Genomic DNA, 20,346 nt, shown 5'->3' with positions numbered 1-20,346 from the left:
ACACCAGAGATGTTGCCAGAGTAACTTTTGGACATACCATTTCTTTGACCGTTTACACAATGAACATGATTCAGAAAAGTGGCTCTTCACATCGACTATGCACCTGTGTCCACCATTTATGAGGGTAAAGTGTCAGATACCGACCGGCATAAAGAACTGTGACAGAATCAGCTGATCTACAACAATTACGTAAACAGTTTTAGAGTTCCGGTAGTCGAAAGACCGTAAACACTGGGACTGAAGCTCCAGTATTAAAGGGTTAAATACTACTGACAGGCGCCTGATCAACCAGGAAACTGCCCGCTCAGCAGCAGGAATGACTCAAAGCAGTTTTGTGTATCAGGGATCTAAACGTGAGGCTGAACGGCACGAATATAAATGACAGTCTGGCCTGAAAATGTGGATGAATCATATAAGGAGCTAAATAAAACGATAAGGAGAATTTGCAGTCGCCTGAACGGATTCTTTTGAATCTTCTTGAATGTGCAGAACCCAGCGGGGCGACCCTGCAAACACAAACACACAACTGTACACACAGCAGCTGGGAAGACAGCAAACATTGCAGGAACCTTTTCTCCGGCACCAGGCACTGTGAGTAAAAAAAAAGAGGGGGGGGGGGTGCAGAAAGGAGAGAAAATGAGGAGGAGAGTGAACAGTAGGGGCGGGCTGAAGGAGTAGAGATGAGGGAGGGGGGAGGAAGGGAGTGTTGGAATGAACTCTCTCAGGCTTTGTGGTGCACGTTTCCCAAGGCCCCCGCCTGGCCCCTTTGATAAATGACACATGTCATTCTGTCAGCTTGTGACACTGCAGCTGGGAGGCCCGGTGATATATGGCTCTGCTGAAAAAGGAAATCAACTTCACCCCCCACCCCACCCTCCGTTTCTGTCCCCCTCTTTCTTTTTCTCTTCCTCCCTCTTTCCTTCCCCGATCACACGACCTTTTTCTATAAGGATTTAGGTTTCCTCCGGTCCAGTGACCCCCCCCCCTACACACACACACGCCAACACAACCAGGTTGTGGCCGGTTGGCGCTTGCGGAGACGCAGCCATCGTGGTCGAGCTGCAACCCGAGGAAAAAGGGGGCACGGCAGAGGAGGATCGAAGGGGTTCGTGGCAAAAAGCCGAGGAAGTCCACAAAGAGCACACTTTTTAATAGGAAAGGTGTTTTTGAGTGGGTGTGTATGGGGGGGGGGGCACTAGATTCTCGTTGGGCAAGACGGTTGGTGGCTCCCACTGGGTCATCTGTCATCCATGTGTCTGAGAGGAGCAAACACACAACGCTGGAAAAGTGCACACACTCACACACACTCCCACAGGAACTGCCATGAAGTGAGAAAAGTATGCCACACACACACACAAACACAAACACACACACACACACACACACACGAGGACATAGTGTATAAATCCAAATGGATAAATATTCACACTCTTTTTCTCTTTTCAGAGCAATCGCCCACACTATCAGTCTTTAAATCCATATTTTAAAAAAAAGACACAATAAGATTTTATTTCAGAGGGCAAATGAATCCAGCCAATGAGCTGCTCCCGTGAGGCCTGTCCTCACCCTCCCTTCCTGGCAGATTAGCCTATCACGGCGTCCTACTGACCTCTCCGCTCCATTCGCCGCCCACGCAACCAGTGAGCCAGCATAAAGAAGAGCAATATTTCCCTTTTCTTCCCCCCTCTTGCTTACATACTTTCCTTCTCTCTAATCATATCCTGACTCTTTCTCTTCCTCGCTCTCCCCCCGTTGTTCCGTCTATCACCTCCCCCTCCCCACTTCGCTCTTTCTCGTTTTGACTCAATGGCTGACCTGCTATCAGCTGCACAGGAGATTTGGGGATGTTTCCCATCCAGTCTCCATTTTTTTTTCTATTCCCACAATTCCAGAGGAGCAGCGTGGATCAGAAGGTCCCGTTTTAATGGGGGGGGGGATCTCCGCACATGTCAGCGTGGGGTCAGGTGATAAAATAATCACAGTGACGTGAAAGATCTGCTGGTATGAAAATCACCGGAGAAAGGAATCAGGCCGTTCGGCAGGCGCACACACACACACACACACACACACTAATGAGTGAGAGTTCAGTAGGTGTTGCTATGGGGACCAGGGCTACTTTTACTGAAAGAGTGCAAAAGAGCCACAGACACAAAAAGACACGGAGGGAAGCAAAGAAACAGTTGGAAGGATCCAGAGAACATCTCCCGTCTACTGAAGGCCGAGGCGGCCGGCCGGCCCATGAAAGCTGAAAGCTGCATTTGATTTCAGGAAGCTCTTTCATTCAATGCTGAATTCTTTCTGTTGTTTTTGTATTATTAGCAACAATTTTTTTCACATTAAAAAAAGTCCAAGAGTCTGGCGCCAGATCTGAGAAGAATGGAGCGAATTGCAAACCTGCACAGTCCTCGCTGTGGCCACCTGGGGGTCACGACCTGCTTTCGACCCTGTCAGATGAGCCCCCATGAAGGGAGGGGTTTGTGCGAGAGGCGGGGGCTGCTGCCGCCGCTGCAGGGCCAACACATTTATAAATGCCAGAGGGCCATCACAATGCTGTCACCGACACCGGTATAACAACTTTGTGTGTGTGTGTGTGTGTGTGTGTGGAATCGGAGGGGAGAGTTTTGTTAACAGGCTGCCTCTGGAAGCCACAGGATATTGCTGGACTCGTGTAAACAACAAATAAAGTAAAGCGCAAACCCACACAGATCAACAGCTGCTGACCTTTTTCACTAAAGCCATTTTGTTTTTGTTTACCGTATTTTCTGCTACATAACGTCCACTTAGAGACATTCATTTTCTTAATAAAAATATCATTTTTATAGTTTCAGAATTAGTGTGAACGCGGTTAATAAAGTCTGACTGACAGCTAATCTCTGACTCTTGTCTCGCTTCACGCTCTTCATAGTTCGGTGCTCCTTGATGGTGCGACTTATAATCCGTTGGGCCTAATAGTGTGGAAAATACGGTAATCTCCGGTTTGAGCAAAGTCTACTTGGAGGTTTGATTTTCACTTTTAGTCACAGCTGGATGGGAGGAAGAAGGAAGCCTCATCCCAGGAGGGGCAGTGTGGCGCTCCTGCTGCATCCTGGGATGTGCAGCAGCTTTTTCTGACCCCAAGGTCAGCTGATAAACACAGCATTCACAAGTCAAGAGCTGAGATGGTTGGACCCCCCCCCTCCCCATGAATCGTCCAATCAGAGCCAAACGTTGGCCTCAATTAATCACTGGGATTGTTACAGCGTGGTAATACGGAAAACAATCTCCATGATCACACGCACAAACAAAATTTCAAATTGCTATCATCCATCTCACCTGCCCTGCTAAAAGAATCAGAGTGGGTGTTATGGAGGGGGGGGGCTGACTACCCCTCTTTGGTTTGGGTCTGCAGGCCCGGTCAGTGAGACGATGGAGAAAAATGAGCGGCCAAACCACAGAAGGCGCCGGATCATCCGTGGAGGGAGCAGCTATGTAAAACACTCGCCTTAAGTCAGTCGCATCCGGTTAATATTTAATCCCTCCATCCATCTCAACAAAGAGCGTTTCCCTTTTAGCTCCAGCCGCCGTTTACTTTGATTATACGCAACCGTTAGGGGTGGCAGGGGCGGCGAAGCAGGAGTGATAAGGGAGAGCACGGTGGGGTGATTTGCATAGGGATGGAAAATATTCTCAGGTTTGATAACCGCTCAGAGCGGTCCACCGCCACGGCGAGACGGAGCCGAGGCAGGCCGGAGGAAAGGGAGCCAAATGAAAGGAGAAAGAGAGAGAGAAGCTGGGTTTGCTGTGATGAAGAAGAGGGGCGACGAAGACCGAGGAAAACAAACCGAATTTCACTGCAAGGGGCTGCCTTATTTAAAACAAGAGATATGCAAATAACACCAGAGTAGGGAAATAACACTGATATTATCTCCCCCGGTTTATTTTCAGTGGCAAATGATTTCTAGGGAGAAAATCCAAAAGAGTAACTCCCAAGTGAACAAATCCATCTGCGCATTTCGAGGAAGCTCGCTCTTATGTTGCTGTTTTTCCCTCTTTGAAGCGACTGGAGCTGCTCCTGTTTATTCTGCATCAACACTGAAAACAGCAATTATTAAAGTAACCGCGCCGCATCAAGGACGCCACGGCAGAAAAGCCAATTCTGCAAATTCCAGACCAGCCGGACCAAAGGAGGCGTCCCCCTTTAGTCCCTGAATGAAAATGTTCAGCGCTTTGGACGAACCAAAAGGTGTCAAACGGAGAAACTTTAATGTTATTTTTAGTCTTTAAAACCAAAAGGCCTGAAAATGGGTTTTGACCACATCTTTGCTTTTTTCCTGGATTCACACATTAATATTTTGTCTCTATGTGTTTGATCTTTGGTTTTAAAACACAAAAACTGTTTGATCTCAATTTTTGCAGCAAAAAAAGGACAAATTTTTCCACTCTGAATGGAGGTTTTTGAACAGTTAGCGGTTCAAATATAAACAAAAAATAAATCTAAAAATGGAGCTGGAGCGGTACTGAAAGCTGCAGATCAAGCATCGCCTCAAAGATCTGGTTCAAAATTAAACTGATATAGCAAACTGTAAGCCTGAACAAAAAGGCCTGGACTACAAAGGGTTAGAGGTCAACCCTAACTCGCTGTTTTTTGGGTCTGATCACCTGCAACCAGGACGCTCTGACTCTTGGTCACTGCAACTTTCTGTCTGTATCAACTTGGCAACCAGGCAGCAAAGCCCCTGAAACTCTGTTGCTGCTCATGAACAGAGGAGCTGGCGTCTGCGAGCGTCCGGTTATTGACCGGCGGACGCCTGAACCAGAGGGGCAGCAGGGCTGAGACAACACCGACACTGTTATTTCCCTCACAGGCCGACAGCTGGACAAGGAGGCGGGGAGGCGGGAGGGGAGCCAGCGATCTGCACAGATAGAGGGACGGGAGCGAGAGGGTGGGGGCGTTTGGCCGGTCAAGCAGTAATTCTTAATTGACACCTGTCAGGATAATGGCGGCGGTCCCAGCTGTTGCGGGAGAATTTGTCCCGTCCTGTTCATCTGTCAGCTGTAAGGCCTGTTTCTAAAAGCTTAGATGGTCCCATCCATCTACCCAGGAGAACCCGTTCCAACACCAGAACACGTTCACTTTTAAAAAAAGAGGGATTTTTCTCCTCAGTTTGAGCTTCCAGGCTTAGTCGTGTGTTTATCAGGATGAGAAGCAAAGATGCGAAAAATGTTAAAGAAAAGCGTAGCAGAGAGCGATAACAGTACGCAAAGATGCGAGATGAGAGGCAGGGATGGAGGAGGAAGAGATGAGGAGCGAGCAGGGGTCCCTGGACGGGGTTTGAGCTCTCTCGTTTGTCTTGTTTGTTTGTTGGCATCAAAGCGCTGCCTCTCACTCCCCCTGCTAACTGATGTAATGAGCGGGTAAGCTACACGCCGCAGCTTCTTCCTCTTTTTCTTCTTCTTCTTCTTCTTTTGCCCGCGCTGAGGAATTCAAATACTTATTAGACAAAATATTCTGTAATTGCTCATCTTTTATTGATAGCGGTAACATGTTAGATTTGGCTCCGGCTGACTCTCCCGTAGCCTCTGGAGGAGGCTCGCAGCTGATCAAGGGAGCCGATTCACCCTCAGCAAATACTGGAATACTGTACTTAAGAAAATTTCAGATATCCATTTCGCCGCCGTAAATGTTGCATGACCACTTCTCCCGAACGCTTCCCCTCTTATCCTCCTCGTCCCTCGAATGATGAGCTAAAGATTAAAAAAAAAACATTAGAGTTTTTCATTAATGATCTCTTAGGCCTTGCATCTCTGCGGCAGACCCTTAACAAAATGTAATTACTCAGCACAACACTAATATTACATAGTAATTAAGCGCACTTCACAGAGCGCAGATAACGGCGACAGTTCATCAGCGTTCTATCTGGATTGGGCCAAAGTTTCTGCTGCTGCAACAAAGTAAGAGGAGGAATTCTTTCTTTCTTTTTTTTGCGGATAGCAGTCAGGAGTGAGACGGCTTGTCAGCCCCGTCCCAGAGGGCTGCTTTCTATCTGTTTCAGACTTGATTTTCTCAGACTTTTTTTTCTTTTAAGATCCCATGACTGGCTGCTGTTTTTATGTGCTGCAAGGCAGGCAGCAAAGCACATCTGGCAGCTTTAATGATATGATTTCCCATCATGCTAAGCCACCTCCATTATGACCTCCCACAGAGACATACTGGCTGCACTTAAGCATTAGGTGTAGGTGAGCTTGCTGTCTGTCTGTCTGTCTGTGTTTGTGCTGTGTGTGTTTAAAGTGCAGCAAGGGCGAAACACTGGCAGCGATGCCCCCGGGGCGCCTTTTGTCCAGAAACGATTCGAAAAAAAGGGAAAGAAAGAGCCCTGCTGGCGCTTGGGTGTGAAACTCCTGCTTTTTGACGTAAACAGGAAGCTATGGGGCTATTTATCCAGAGACGGGTGTTTGGTGACGTTAAACATTGAAGTGAGGTTTTGGGCGGGATGAGCGTGTTTGACCTCTTGACTGGCGGCAATCCCAAACGTAAAATTGATCACCTCCTCTTTAGGAGGCTGAAACAGGAGTAAAAGGTGGCGATGGACGAGCCGATCGAAGCCACCTGCTAACCACACCGCCGCTCCAATTAGTGGAAGCGCCGTCTGAGTCCGGCTGCCACACGCAGGCGGCGGCGGCGGCGTCACCAACGCAGCGCTGGAGGATCAATGCACGCCCCGACAGATGCTCCTGCTTTTGACTGGGAGTTGTGCGGAGAGCTGGCGGGAGCGAGGCTGCTGCTGCCGCTGCAGGAGGGGGGGTTCTGACGGCAGGCCCGGCTGCAGAGAATGACTAACATGGTTACGCTCGTCTGAGTTATTCATTCCAGGAAAACCAACACCGGTCAGCGCTGAGCAATGCAGGCCGCGGCGCTCAGCTTCTTCCTCTCGTACACAAACACACTACATGGTTTTTTTTTCATGCACCCCAAACATGAACTTCTGACTCACACGTCCGGCAGACTTCTGGTCTCAAACTCAAAACTCAACTCTTCTTCTTCAGAATGCAACGCTAAAAGTGGGAAACACACACACACACCTCCAGGCAGGAGTTTTCCGGACGCCGGGGCAGACAGACCAGTCAACGGGGAGGGCGGGCGGGCAACGGGGTGGGGGGGCGCTACATAAATCTCAGCCTGCTGATTATTTTGAGGAGAGAATATCAAATAACAGCCTCGTCAGGTGAGAGCACAAAGGTCGGCGTGAAATCTGAGCGCCCCCCCCCAACATGCAAAATCATTAATCCCTCGACGCTGTGATTCTCCTCCGGCTCCCAGTCAACTAAAGGGGCACTTGGGACACAGAAAAATGCAGGGAGGGGTGGGGGGCAGTAAAGAGAATAACTGATTTACTGTAAACACAAAGATGGATGATGGTTGCAAAAATAAATAAGATGAACAAATAGTGGAAACTTTCTGAGAAGAATAAAAACGTTTGGACCACCAGTGAAACCTGTGAGCGCCAACAACCTTTTTAAAAAAAGTCTGCAGTGACTTTTGTACCAAAAAAGTGTGGTTGGGGTAGGGGGCAGCGGCGGCTCGCCGAGGTCATTAACAGGTATTGTCTCCTGACGTGATTAGTCAGGTAGCAAAGTCCATTTGTCACCTGCACCGGCAAATTGAGTTGGAGCTGCACTGGGGGCTATGGGGACTGTATAATATCAACTTGATTACATCAAGGCAGCTGCGGACTTGACACCTTACTGAATTTGTCAGCATTAATCGTTAGAGCCTGTCACAAATCCATCAGCGGCACAGATAATTAGGCCGCTCTCTAATGAAGCCAATGGGAAGCAGCCTTAACCCCCACCGCCACCTCCACAGTCACCACAGCCACCCATCCACACACACACACACACACACACACACACACACACACACACACTCTCTCTCGCCTTCTTATCATTAACCAGCATGTCGGACAGAAGAAGCAGCGTCTTTCTCCGGTGCTTCTGTCCGCAGATCAAAGGCAGCGGGTCACCTTTGAAAGCAGTCAGGTGAGGCGGCGGGGGGGGGGGTCACAAATCTGCATGCAAACACACACACACCACCATGCTTCACACTTGGGTTGCTGCTTAGGTGGGAATTCCCTCTTAAAAACTACCAAAAAATTATAATTTTATATTAAAAGATGAAAAAAACACTAAAGACCTGAATCTAAATATTTCTATTAGTATTTCTATAAGTGTTTCTATTAGAAGGATTCAAAAAAATAACTGATAAATAATAAATGAAACCAAAAAATGTTTTTCAAAAACATGGCTGAGCAAACAAGAGCAGAATTCACAAGGGAGGCCATGCAACTGACGAGGAATCTTCACGTCTGCAGCTCTGAGATACTGAAATAAAACCCATTAAATAATATCTGCGGAGGGTGGAGATGGACCCCCACAGAGGGAGCTACAGGTTCCCCCCAGCCCCTAGCGGAGGAGCTTCATATCCGTGTGTCTAAACGAGAACACCCCATTTCCCCACTGTGATTGACCATTCCACGCCACGGACTTCACGGCCCTCAGCGGACCGTGTGATGGATCGATGTTAGGGTGGGTGTGTGTGGTACGGGGGTCACGGCAATGTCATGTCAGAAACATAACAGGGGCCACTCAGAAACACACCCGATAAACTCCTAGACGCCGTGCATAAACCTGAATTTTTGCTTCCTAGAAATCCTGTGAACGCGGCCTAAAGCAGACACAGCCAACACCGGTTGAATGTTCTCCTGCTCATCCTCCTCCTCCCCCTCCTCCTCCTCATCATCATCATCACCAGCTCCACGCTGAAAACGATAAAGCCTGCTGAGTTCAAAGTCTTCGCCGGCTGGCCCTCCTGTTCGACCCGCTTTGCACATCATATTTCAAAAATCTCTTTAAAATTCCGCTACTGTCTTTTGTTCACTCTGGTTGTTAATGCCTAACTTCAAAGGCTCGTCCTCATTAGCACAGAGGTAGAAACCCTGTCATTCATTTACATTTGTTTAAAGGCTGAAGGGAGACCAGAGGAGGAAAAGGGGGGGGTCCAGGTCCAAAACACTACAAGTCAACCTTGTCCTCCAAACACCCCCCATATTTTTTTCCTGCCAACACCCGGTTCTATCAGCTGGTCACGCTGCAAATATCCCACTTCTCTCCAGCTATGGATATTGATCTCAACTCTGAATCAGCTGGGAATGTGGGGAGAATTCGGATGGAGAACGTTTTCCCCCTGAGAGCAGAAAGAAAACCTGATTTTAAAAGAAATAATGAAAAATGATAATAATGTTTGGGTGGATTTTTCCAGTCATCGACCCAAACACTCTGCTTTCATCTGATCTAACTGGAGGCCCATCTCAGTAATCAGATGCATTTCCACCTTCCTTCACAGCTTTCCTTTGGATTTTTTTGCCCCGATCCAGCCTGGATCCAGGCTGGAGCAGGAGGCGTGTGTGTCTGCGCCTTCATGGAGGGATTTATTGATGTTTATCAGGGATGAATAGATCAAAGACTGCCACATGACAGGCGATCAATCACACATCAAACCGAGGATGGCAATCCTCTAATAAAACAGAGAGAAAAGAGGAAAAAAAATCTTTCCAATCCCCCCTCCATCACAACCCCCACCCTCCCACTTCAGTCAATTATTCATCATTACTCACTCTTGAACCTCAAAACTCCCTTTTATCCCCCATAACATGCCATTTAGTTTATCTCACTGTTCTTAAAAAGAACTTTCCTGGCAAAAGAGCGGAAATGCAACTCAAAGTCAAATTACGCAAATTGGGTTGTGAGTGAAGTTTGGATAAACCGCAGCATGCAGGGTTGAAATAGTAAAATAATAACTTAGGAGTCTTTGTTGAATGAAGCTGCAATGGAGGGCCGGCTATACCTGCTGATCGCCGCGGCTCTTGCTGCTTTCTCCTCGGCATAGTGACCGTCCCGTTCCACGGTGCTTCTCATGCAGGAAACGCAGACAGATCGGGTCTATCAGTTTGGAAAAATCATCCCGAATTCGGGAAAGCAAGAAGAACACAGGACGGGGGTGATTTTTTTTTTCTCTTTTTATCGGCAGGGGGGAGATGAAAGTGTCGGGTCTTCTTCAGTTCAAACTCTCGCCGCGGATGTGATCTCTGGATCTGCTTCTGGGAGAATAAGCTCACCCTCGTGTCCACTAAAGATCATCTTCCTTCATCTTTTATAGTTGCAGAGTTGAAAAAGGAAAAATCAAACAGATCAAGAAGCACTTTTAACTTCACTTCCTCTGGGAAGAGGAGAAAAAAATCCCCCCGGATCTCCAGTCCTCCGTGGAAGCGAGAGTCACTTCGCTGCGCGCTTTTACGCACACCAAAAAAAAAAAATCTTTCAAAACCAAGATTTCTAACAAATAAGTCCCGCGTGAGCGCAGAGCACAACTCTTGGTGAGAAATAAATCCTTGTGTTTCTTCTCTTGTGCTGCCAGAGACCTGAAAGAGAGGAAAAAGAGGGGGAAGGAGAAAACAGACAGACAGGCATTAGACGGGTTAATGTCAATCCCGTCACCAACCACGCCACCTCAGCCCGGATCCTGCCCCAGCAGTCCGGCGGACACTTTCTTCCCTCCCCTCCTGCCCTCTTCCTTTCCAGTAAAGGAGGAATAAAGACAACTTATGTTAGGAGGTGTCCTCCTCCTTTTACTTACGTTTTAGGAAAACGATTCTGATCGCATCTCTTCCTTTCTTTTGGAGCTGATGCGAGATTTTACTTCAGAGAAAAGCATCCGAGCCTCGCTAAGAACAGATCAGACCCACATGGATGGGAAAATGTTTCTCTTTGAGGAAAAAAAACAAGACAAGAAAACTCTAGGGACAGATCCGGGAAAAACATGGAAAAGCTGTGGATCTACAAGCTGTTTCAGACACTCTCAACTGATAGACAGACGCATCGAGTGGCTTTTCCTGCTACATTTTTACTCCTCCCCTCTCCACAAGCGTCACCCCTGACAGAGGAGCCTACCTGTCAATCTTTTTAATTGTCTTGTTTTCCCCCCTCTTTCTCCCTCTTTCCCTTTAAAAAACCCAAACCTCCGACAAAAAAATAGGAGGCGATCCTTTCGGAACTTGGAAGCAAACTTACACAAACATGTGGCGCACCACCATACTGCCTAACTCACAGTCACACACGAGCGTTCCGCTCCAGACGCAGTGACATGGCACGGGGCTAAGGGAGATCTGGGGGTCCACAATCTGTTTTTCTTTTTCTGAAGCCTTGATTCCTTCAGAAAGATGGAATGAAAACGGTTCAGAATTCGGTTACAGGTGTAGCCCGTGGCTCCAGATACCAGAGGAGGAAAAAGAAGGTTGCACCGCGTGCGTAAAGGATTAGTGGAGGTATTTTTTTTATTATTATTTATCTATAGGATAGAAATAAAAGCAGTTCGACGGTTCGGTGGCTGAAGCAGCCGAGGGCGTGCTAGGAGGCGAAGATTGATTTGCTTCACCTTACTAGGAAGTGAGTGTCCGGGAAGGGAAGGGGAGGGACTCCAACGACAAGTCCCGGGCGCGTCTCTGCTTCCTATTTAGCTGCAGCGGGGCATTTTTTTTCACCCCCCACCCCCCTCAAAAAAAAACGATCCTGCGCAGTTTTAGCCGGCGTTAGTCACGCTGCAAAGCCGCTCAGCTGCTCCGGCGCCGCGCTCGGTCGGTGCAGCTCTGCCCGGCCTGCTGCGCAGAGACGGAGGAGCCCACGGCGAGCGGCGGCTAACGGTGCAGCCACCGAGCCGCTTGCCCGTGAACTTTGGCACATTTCGGAGCCATGTGCAGCCCGCTGTGCGCGCGGAGCAGCGGCAGAGCCGTGTCCGCGGTCTGCTGGGGGCGCAGAGGCGCAGACGCACTTTCAGGAGTTCGCTCGGTTCCGAGGCGCCTCATCATCGACACGTCCTACTCCGCGCACTTCATGGATTTCAAAGGATCCTCCATACCGAGCAGCATGAAAAAGCTGGTCGTAAACAAGCTGAGTCCCAATTTCCGGGAGGCCGTTCGTGCGCGCGCCGTCGCCGTCCCGACCCCCGCAGACACCGAGCTGCTCGTCAGGAATCGGTAAGTTTCTCTGCGCTGGAGGGGAAACGGCGTTCGAGCAGGTCGGTGACCCGGACTTAGCGCCTCCGGACTCTGATCTAGCAGAAGTTGTAGGAAAGGCTCCGCTTACCTCGCTCTCAGCCGCGTCCGGCACCTGCGATCATCATTATCACAAGATGGCAAAAATACGGCAGGAGTAAACGCCGCGCTGTTATTCCAAGTTCCGCCCTCCCTGCATTTGTCTATCAATCCATCTCTCCCCCTCCTCCTCCTCCTCTCTCCCTCTCTCTCTGTCCTCCTGTCTCTCTACGTCATCAGCAGAGAGAGTGTCGTGGGGGGCTCAGACTGCCATCAGGATGGAGAAGATGATGGAGGAGATGCGCTGCTTCTGCAGCATCATGTCTCTGAATTCCTTCTGAGCCTCATAAAAAACAACAACAGGCAAATAAAGCCAATTTGAATTTGAATCTTTACTAAATTCAAAGAAGAAACAGATTCATGATAGCATTTCCTGCAGCCTTCTATTACACTGAGTGTGTCACACATCAGGACTTCGGTAGCTTGTGAACAGGGACCTTTGACCTCTCGGTGACCTGCATCAGCCATGCACCGCCCTGACATGAGCTGAGAGCATGTTGGAGCTTTCGGGATCTGTTTGTGGACGTTTTTATCGCAGCCTGAGACCCTCAGTCAATTTGTTTCTGAGGAAATCTGATAGAAAAGGAGGTGAGATCTTCAAACCATAGGATGGTGGGGGATACACTTCAATTTGTAGGACAGAGACACAGTAACACAGATGTCTAGTTTAGTGACGACTTATTATGGAGGAATAAAAGTGCTTTAAAGGATGGTTCAGTCACTAGTTTCCAAAAAAGTGGACGGCTGCAGGCCACAAAACTGCTTTATAATCTTCTTGACTCGACTTCTAATGTTTAGTTTTATTTCATTTGAAGCAAAATATATTTGCAGAAAAAACAACTTTTAAGTGACTTTTTCCTCCCTTGTGGACATTTTGTGTTTGCTAATTAACTCCAACGAGCTTTTCTTTCTTTTAAACAAAATGTTAGCTTCCCTGCATCCGAATATTTTCCAACACCATGAAACCGAACCGCAGAAGTAAAGCAGGCGAATCAAGGCGTTTTGTTGTGTCACCATTACACATCTCTGAAACACAGGAGCATTATCTAAAAGCACAAAGTACACATGTGACATGCACAGTAATGAGGCGCAGCGTGCGAGCCGCTCTAAAAGACAGTAAATGATTTATTTATGCATTCCTTTCTTACTGATTTGTTTCCAGTGTAAGATGAAAACAGCTGCCTCCACACTGAGGCAGGAGGCAGCTATCTAAGGTTTATACCTCTGAAAACAACCAACCCTGACATCACGCAATGTGTTTTGTGATCTGATCGTTGTCCCATCAGTGCAAGACGACTCTTCTCCAGAGAAAAGATCAAAAGAAACTCTACTGTTGGTCCTTCTGTGTCTGAAGCTACGGACACACCGGGCAAGTGACGCACGTTCAAGAACGCACCGACTATGATGTGAAATGTCCAAGTGGTCAAAATCTGGTGAATCTTGCTCATGTAATCCCAGCCGGGCACAAACCAGAATTATTCATTTCTCCTCCGTGATCAATTTTTGAACTGTTGGCACTTCTGTGACTTTACAACCCTACCACATCCAAGTGCCTGATTGGTCAAAGTTTGACCTGGTTTAACTTGCAACGTGCGTTCATTGGCCATGCATTTTGTACGTCGAGCCCAAAAACAGCTGTAAAAATGTGCGTAGCGAGTTTTGAATGCGGAAGCCTGAAGTACGTGTTCGTTTGAACGTTCCATTGGAAGTGTTGCTTGAACGCACGATGCTGAGGGCGGTGTGAACGTAGCTTTAGAACAGGAGGCTCAAGTCAGGACTTTGGCCCGTCTGATCTTGTGAAGCCCAAAGTGAACACAGTTGATTATTAGTTGTGCGTTTCACCTCTTTTTTCTCTTTTTCAGCTTCGTTGGAATCAATGCCTCTGATATAAATTACACGGCTGGCCGCTATGACCCGTCAGTGAAGCCTCCATTCGATGCCGGGTTTGAAGGTCTTGGAGAAGTGGTCGGCCTCGGCCTCAGTGCCAGCTCTGCCTTCACTGTAGGGGACACTGTTGCCTACTTCGGAAGTGGCGCGTTTGCCGAGTACACATTGGTTCCGGCCAAAGAAAGTGTGCCCGTCCCCTCGGTGAGGCCGGAGTTCCTCACCCTCCTGGTTAGTGGTGCCACAGCTTACATCGCCTTGAAGCGCTTGGGCGACCTCGCCAAAGGCGAGACGGTCCTGGTCACTGCGGCTGCAGGAGGGACGGGACAGTTCGCTGTCCAGTTTGCCAAGCAGGCCGGCTGCCATGTCATCGGGACCTGCTCGTCGGATGAGAAGGCGGGCTTCCTGAAATCAATCGGCTGTGACAGACCAATCAACTACGTCACCGAAGATCTGGCCAAGACACTGAAGAGAGAGTACCCAAAGGGTATAGACGTAGTCTACGAGTCCGTGGGAGGCAGCGTTTTGGAGCTTGCAGTCAACTGTCTGGCCAATAAGGGCCGGCTGATCATCATAGGCTTCATCTCGGGGTACCAGACTCCATCGGGGATCCCACCTTTCGGAGGAGGAACGCTGCCGGTCAAGCTGCTCCAGAAGTCAGCCAGCATTCGGGGCTTCTTCCTCCCCCACTTTCTCGGCGACTACAAGGATGCTCTGAGCAGCATGATGCAGATGTTTGCCAAGGGAAAGCTGGTGTGCGAGGTGGACTGTGGGGATTTGACAACGGAGGGGAGATTTGTAGGCCTGGAGTCCGTTTTTCGGGCTGTGGATTACATGTATGCGGGGAAAAACCTGGGAAAGGTGGTGGTGGAGCTAACACCACCCAATAATAATAGTAAGCTGTGATTTATTTGATTGACAAAGCACCAAAACAATCAAACCAAACTTTAAAAGAAAATTGTCGATGATCTAACACGTGGCTCTTTATTTTTATGTTATGACTGATAAAAATGACGATAAAATCCATAGTAAAATAAACACTTGCTCTGTAGAAGTGTTTTTATTCATATTTTCTTGAATATTAAATCAACTATTTACATCACTTGGTTGAGAATTAATTGTTTTAAGACATGCTTATCTGCACCAAATGGTGAGAGTCCACCTCTGAAATGATTTCAGACTCACTGACACTGCTCGACTTCAGCACTCTCAAGCACTTTATCTACCATAAATGTTTTATGATAGACTTCATTGTTTCTCTAATAGGGCCTTACGTTGGTGTGAGCCTGTCAGAAGTGACTGCAGCTCCAGGTGTGCTTGGCATTTCATCGCCTGTTTGTGGCTGACAGAAACGACATTCACACAATCAATCTTTTCATTTACACACCCTAAAGCTGCACATAATATATAAAAAAAAAGAAAAATTCGTCCTGCTCAGGACCAGAACACGTCCTTATTTTTTCCTTACCTTGGGAGGAGGAAGCAGAACATGATTTAATCGTTTTAAAAATATGTTGACACTTTTTTTTCTGTTCAAGAAAAATATCTGGCATGGATTTGTAAAGAAACAATATAATTTATTCTGAAAAAAATGTAAAATTACTAGAAAATCGTGAGGATGTAATTGTGTAAAAAAGAATAACTTGAAAGCACATATATGCCTCTATAACAGGACAATGTCAAAGCAGGTTGTTCTTTATTAGCGTGCGGACTGTCATCTAAAACAAACACCTGTTCCGTCCTGGCAGGGAGGACCATCCTCTCCATGCACCATGAACACGTTATTTCCTCATCCAGGTGGCTGCTGAAAATAAAACCCAGTGTGAAACACGTTACAGGTGTGACCCCAGCATGCAAAGCTGCTGCCCCCACCATACGGTGCAGGAAGTCACTGCAAGGCTGTAGAAAACCCCAAGTCTCTGTCAAATACTGACAGCTGCCATGTTTGAGTTCAGACAAGAAAAGCATATGTGAATGGAGTTATCACCTGACTGTGACGAGGAATAAGCCCAGCTTCATTTCTCAAAAGAAAGAAACACGGAAAGTTCTACAGGTCTCACAACGTCTGTAAGATTAGGCAAATGTTGGATTAGCAGTGAAAAGGAAAGTATTTGCAAGAAACATGTACATTTAATGATCATTAATGCCTTTAAAGACAGCAGTGAGCTGCAGAAAACCAGTTTAATATTTTACAAATTAAGATGCATTCTGTCCAAAAAAAATCCATTTTGTCCTAAAACTTTTCTCTTTTTATGCTCCGTCTTATTTCTGTAACCTTTTTTAAAACTGGTAAGGCCTTTAGCAATGATCATATTATAAAAAAAGTCAAAGTTTTCTTCTGGCATTATTACCACAGAAAGCTCATTTTTGAACGTCTTATTGACGTGGACCTGAATGTACATTTTAGCAGTTTGAAGGCTACTTTACAACATTCAGACCACTTTGCTTGGAAATTCCCCATAAAGCTGACTGAAAATGTATTTTGTTCAACTATCCTGCTCTTCATCACATTATGAATGTGTGCTGTGAAGATGGCTCCCAAACCTTTCCTGTTATGATGGGAAACTTGTTTCTAATTGATGGCTTTCATTCTCTCCATTGTATCCCATTCAACGTCACATGACAAAAAACAGACAAACATGCTTTCACACTCCTGGTATTTATTTCATGAACTCCACTCAATTCAGCATCATCCTGAACAGAAAAACAATGAAGACCATTTTGATGACAATTGCAAATAAACTCAGGCATAAAGGGGTTAAACATAAAAAAATAACTGTAAAAAAATACCTAAGTGGTCAAATAAATAAAAGGTCTTTTGTTATTTAAGTGAAAAAATCTTTCAAGACTTTTAAAATATTTTTTTCACTGCATTAACAGTTGCTTCACGACGTTTCTGCTGTCTTTTCTAAAACAAAATGCAACCATAAAGCAGGAGTGGACGCTCTGAGAATCACAGAGTTTACCTGTACACAAACCAGCGGCTCCACTGCCTGTCCAGGTGTTAAAATGCTAAAGCAAGCTCCTACACGCCAGCCTGGTGGAAGGCGACAGAGTGATGAAGCACACAGATGTTTGTGTGACGCTCGAGCGGCGGCGCATCCACGCTGGATGGTGAGGAGAAGGCCGCGTTTAGCGTCTCTTCAATTAACGGCAGAGGCTCCGTCTCCGGGTCCTCTGGGGCCTACCTGTACCTCTGCTGATTAGTGAGCAGTCACAGCCCCAATTAGAGAACACAGGAACCTGAAGAGACTAGACTCTTTATTTAATTGGATTGTGTTGCAGTCCTTGGCTGCTAACTGGCATCTCAGCGTGAAACTGCAGAGCATAAACAAGACATTAAAGATGGAGCAGAGCTCCTGAAATGTCCCCTCAGACTGGCAGAACCGATAAGAAACAATCATATTTTAGCTGAAGCTGTTTTATCATTGAGGATAACATTATCTAAGGTTCATTTGTGGAAAACAAATGGGGGAAAAAACTTAAAAACTGCCAAATTAACTCAATCTTTATATGCTTTTAAGGTTTGTTTGGATTCAAGAGAAAACAAAAGATTAGCTTGTTTAGCAAATTAAAAGTAGCTTACCATGATGCTAGCAGCTAGCTTCTGACAGGAAAGAAAGACACATTTTACGGAGTTTAATCAGAAATATCAAAGTTTCTCATCTCATTTTTTTATCTAACTATTTTAAAGTAGTCCTTCAAGTATACTACGCTAAATAAACAGTTTTAAAGACCCACTCCTTTTTAGGTATTTTAACCCCTGAATCATTTCCAGCAATGAAAAGAGAAATCACTTGTGATTTTGCTTTCAAGAAGATGCTAAATCAAGGATTTCTGGAGCAGATGCATATTTGCATCAATAGGCATCAAGGGGATTAAAGTGTTCTTTTAATTATAATTAAAATAATTAAAAGTGGTCTTTTAATTATGATTATGATGTTTTTTGCCTAAATAAAAAAGAACAGTGTTGTTTTCTAGGACATAGTTTCTGCAGAGAGAAAGTAGTTGGAAACAAATGAACTTCTTGATTCTTGCACCGTTGGGGTGTCAGGGCCTCACAGCCTCACATTACCGGCCATCCAGTCTAGATCCAGATTCCAGCTCAGACCAGGAAAACAGTTTCATGGATCTAATGTCCATAAGTGGAGGCATCAGAATGGAGCAGAGCAGGGAGCTTGTGTCTCACCCAGCGTATTTTAGGTGGCAAATACAATCTTTTACAAACTGCATTTTCTCTTCTGCTCCTGATTCACTTTGTATAAAAAAATACTCAGAAATGTACTTTTAAGATTAATTTTCATTTTATATGTCCTCCATTATGAGAAAAATGCGTCAAAACCCCTATTTTCCTGGGAGTGGTCTGGCAGAACCTCAAAATGACTGCTTTTTAAAGTATCAATGGAAAGACGCACAGGACATTTTTCTATAGTGCTCTGACACCTCATATCTTCTTTTACTTTTTGCATTTCCCCCTTTTTTCCTATAATAAGTTCCACATAACAAAGACATCAGCCTCACGGTGTGGCATGGTTTCTATCTCCAGGTGCCTAAGGGACACCGGCTTGCTGCACGGCGCTGCCAACATCCAGACAGTCCACTTTCATTCTCTGCAAGTCAGTCAGACCCTCTCAACCCCCCCTAACTCCCTCAGCCCCCATCATTCCTGCCTCTGCCTAATTACCAAACCTAAAACCCCACTCAACTAATTAGCCACAACAGACCCAGCAACTGTGAGTAAAGGTAAAAAGATTGCTTCATTCAAAAGTGTGTCTCTGTGAGGAAGAAAAAAGAAAACGGCATATTTAAGTCTCCCTTTGTGGAAAAAAATCATGTCTATGGCCAATTAAAGTTATTTATTAAAGTGTGAAGGCTGTGCTTGAGACAATGATGCAGGTGTGTGTGTGAAGCTGTGCATGTGCTCCCAGATATCCAGATATGTGGACAGCCTCCCCGCACACACCTGCTTCCTCAGCCACACCAAAGTCCACGAGTGCGTCAGGACGGTCGGCAATCTGTTGGCTTTTTCTGTCAATCAGCGGCACGAAAGCTCAGCGGGAGATAAATTAGAATCTGCAGAAGCACCACTTGTGTAAGTCTCAATGAAGGGGAGGAATAACTTTCTTAATCAAGTTCCCCTGATTAATTGTAATAAAGGTGTCATCTGTAAACGTGTCCTCTTGATTGAGTAATTCGGGGCTGGAGACAGTAAGCACATCCCTGGTGATTGGTGAGGGTTGGACAAAGCGGTGGTGGTGGTGGTGGTGGGGGGGGGGGGGTTGCAGAGGACACACTGAGACACAAATAGCTCCTGGGCACACTGGCAGCCTTCGCACAACTGACAGTTATGAAATACAATTATCAGTGTGATCTGCTTAAAAATTCATCAGCGGCCTCGGCGGCCAGTAAAGACATTCAGAGAGAGACAGAAAGTAGAGGGGGAGGCAGGAGAGGGGAGAGGCATCGCTGATTAAATGAGGTTTTTATTTTGTCCAGCAGATTGTTCACATTATGTTTCAGTGTTGTCAAAGAAAACCTTCCTCTTCTTTCACACTATTTGACTGGAGTCTGGTTTGCAGAGTTTAAACACATTGCTGTGTTTTTATTTTATATCTTTAGAAGACTTGAATCTGCAGGTTTTGGGTTAAAAGTGGGCAAAACAGATATTTCTCTAACATAAATTTGACCTTTGCTCTATATTCTTTTCTTTAAATCACTGCCTAGATTGGATGCAAATATTCTAGATGTTTTACACCTCAAAATATTCTACTGCTGATACTAAACGGAGAAGCTGTACGAAAACTGAGGGTTAATTATTTTTTCTCCTTTGTCCAGCATGTGTTGCAAAAGAAACTCCTGAAACTACGGCCTAGAATTTACTGGAATCAACTCTCTTGTTTGATTTTTAAGGGAGTATTTCCAAAAAAAGTATGTATTTATTTAAAAATAATTGTGAAATGTTGTGAAGCTGTGGCAGAACTCGTAATATTTTTAAATAAAAATAGCATTTTGTGTTTTTTATTTAAAGGTAGTCTAAAAAAAGAATCAAGAATTGGGCAAAATCCATGAATTAATTTAAATTCATTTGAGTTCTGAAAACAAAGGTTGAACTGTACAGACGGATTTTTCCAGAAAATTGTTAAGTTTCACCAGATCCTTCAAACAAAGGTGTCGGTTCTGTGATGAAACTTCAAAAATACCACAACATTATGACAACATGATCAAACACAGCTAACCTTCTTATTTTGAGAAACTGTTATAAAATCAAACTGAAACTCAG

The 20,346-nt window shown here is 46.0% G+C and overlaps 2 protein-coding genes across 3 annotated transcripts in view; one reads left to right on the top strand and one right to left on the bottom strand.

Annotated features, from left to right (window-relative positions):
• The window catches only part of tshz1 (teashirt zinc finger homeobox 1), a 33,244-nt gene extending 20,961 nt beyond the window's left edge, over positions 1 to 12,283 (bottom strand). The window contains exons 1-2 of one of the 2 annotated variants that reach the window (XM_023964707.1): positions 12,175 to 12,283; positions 9,881 to 10,454 (exon numbers count right to left, since the gene is read on the bottom strand). In XM_023964707.1, coding sequence (XP_023820475.1) covers positions 9,881 to 9,920 — 40 coding nt within the window. In that variant the 5' untranslated portion in view covers positions 9,921 to 10,454; positions 12,175 to 12,283. Of the gene's footprint in view, positions 1 to 9,880; positions 10,455 to 10,669; positions 11,358 to 12,174 lie in introns of those variants that run through there. The other variant, XM_023964706.1, reaches the window with a different exon arrangement.
• zadh2 (zinc binding alcohol dehydrogenase domain containing 2) lies at positions 11,507 to 15,168 on the top strand. The gene is made up of 2 exons (XM_023964708.1): positions 11,507 to 12,065; positions 14,045 to 15,168. Exons 1-2 carry the CDS (start codon positions 11,782 to 11,784, stop codon positions 14,970 to 14,972), a joined length of 1,212 nt encoding a protein of 403 aa, XP_023820476.1. The 5' UTR covers positions 11,507 to 11,781; the 3' UTR covers positions 14,973 to 15,168.
• The last annotated feature ends 5,178 nt before the right edge of the window (positions 15,169 to 20,346 follow it).

The sequence above is a fragment of the Oryzias latipes genome, chromosome 16 (assembly GCF_002234675.1).
Source record: "Oryzias latipes chromosome 16, ASM223467v1".
NCBI lineage: Eukaryota > Metazoa > Chordata > Actinopteri > Beloniformes > Adrianichthyidae > Oryzias > Oryzias latipes.
This window is presented reverse-complemented; position numbering and strand designations above follow the sequence as displayed.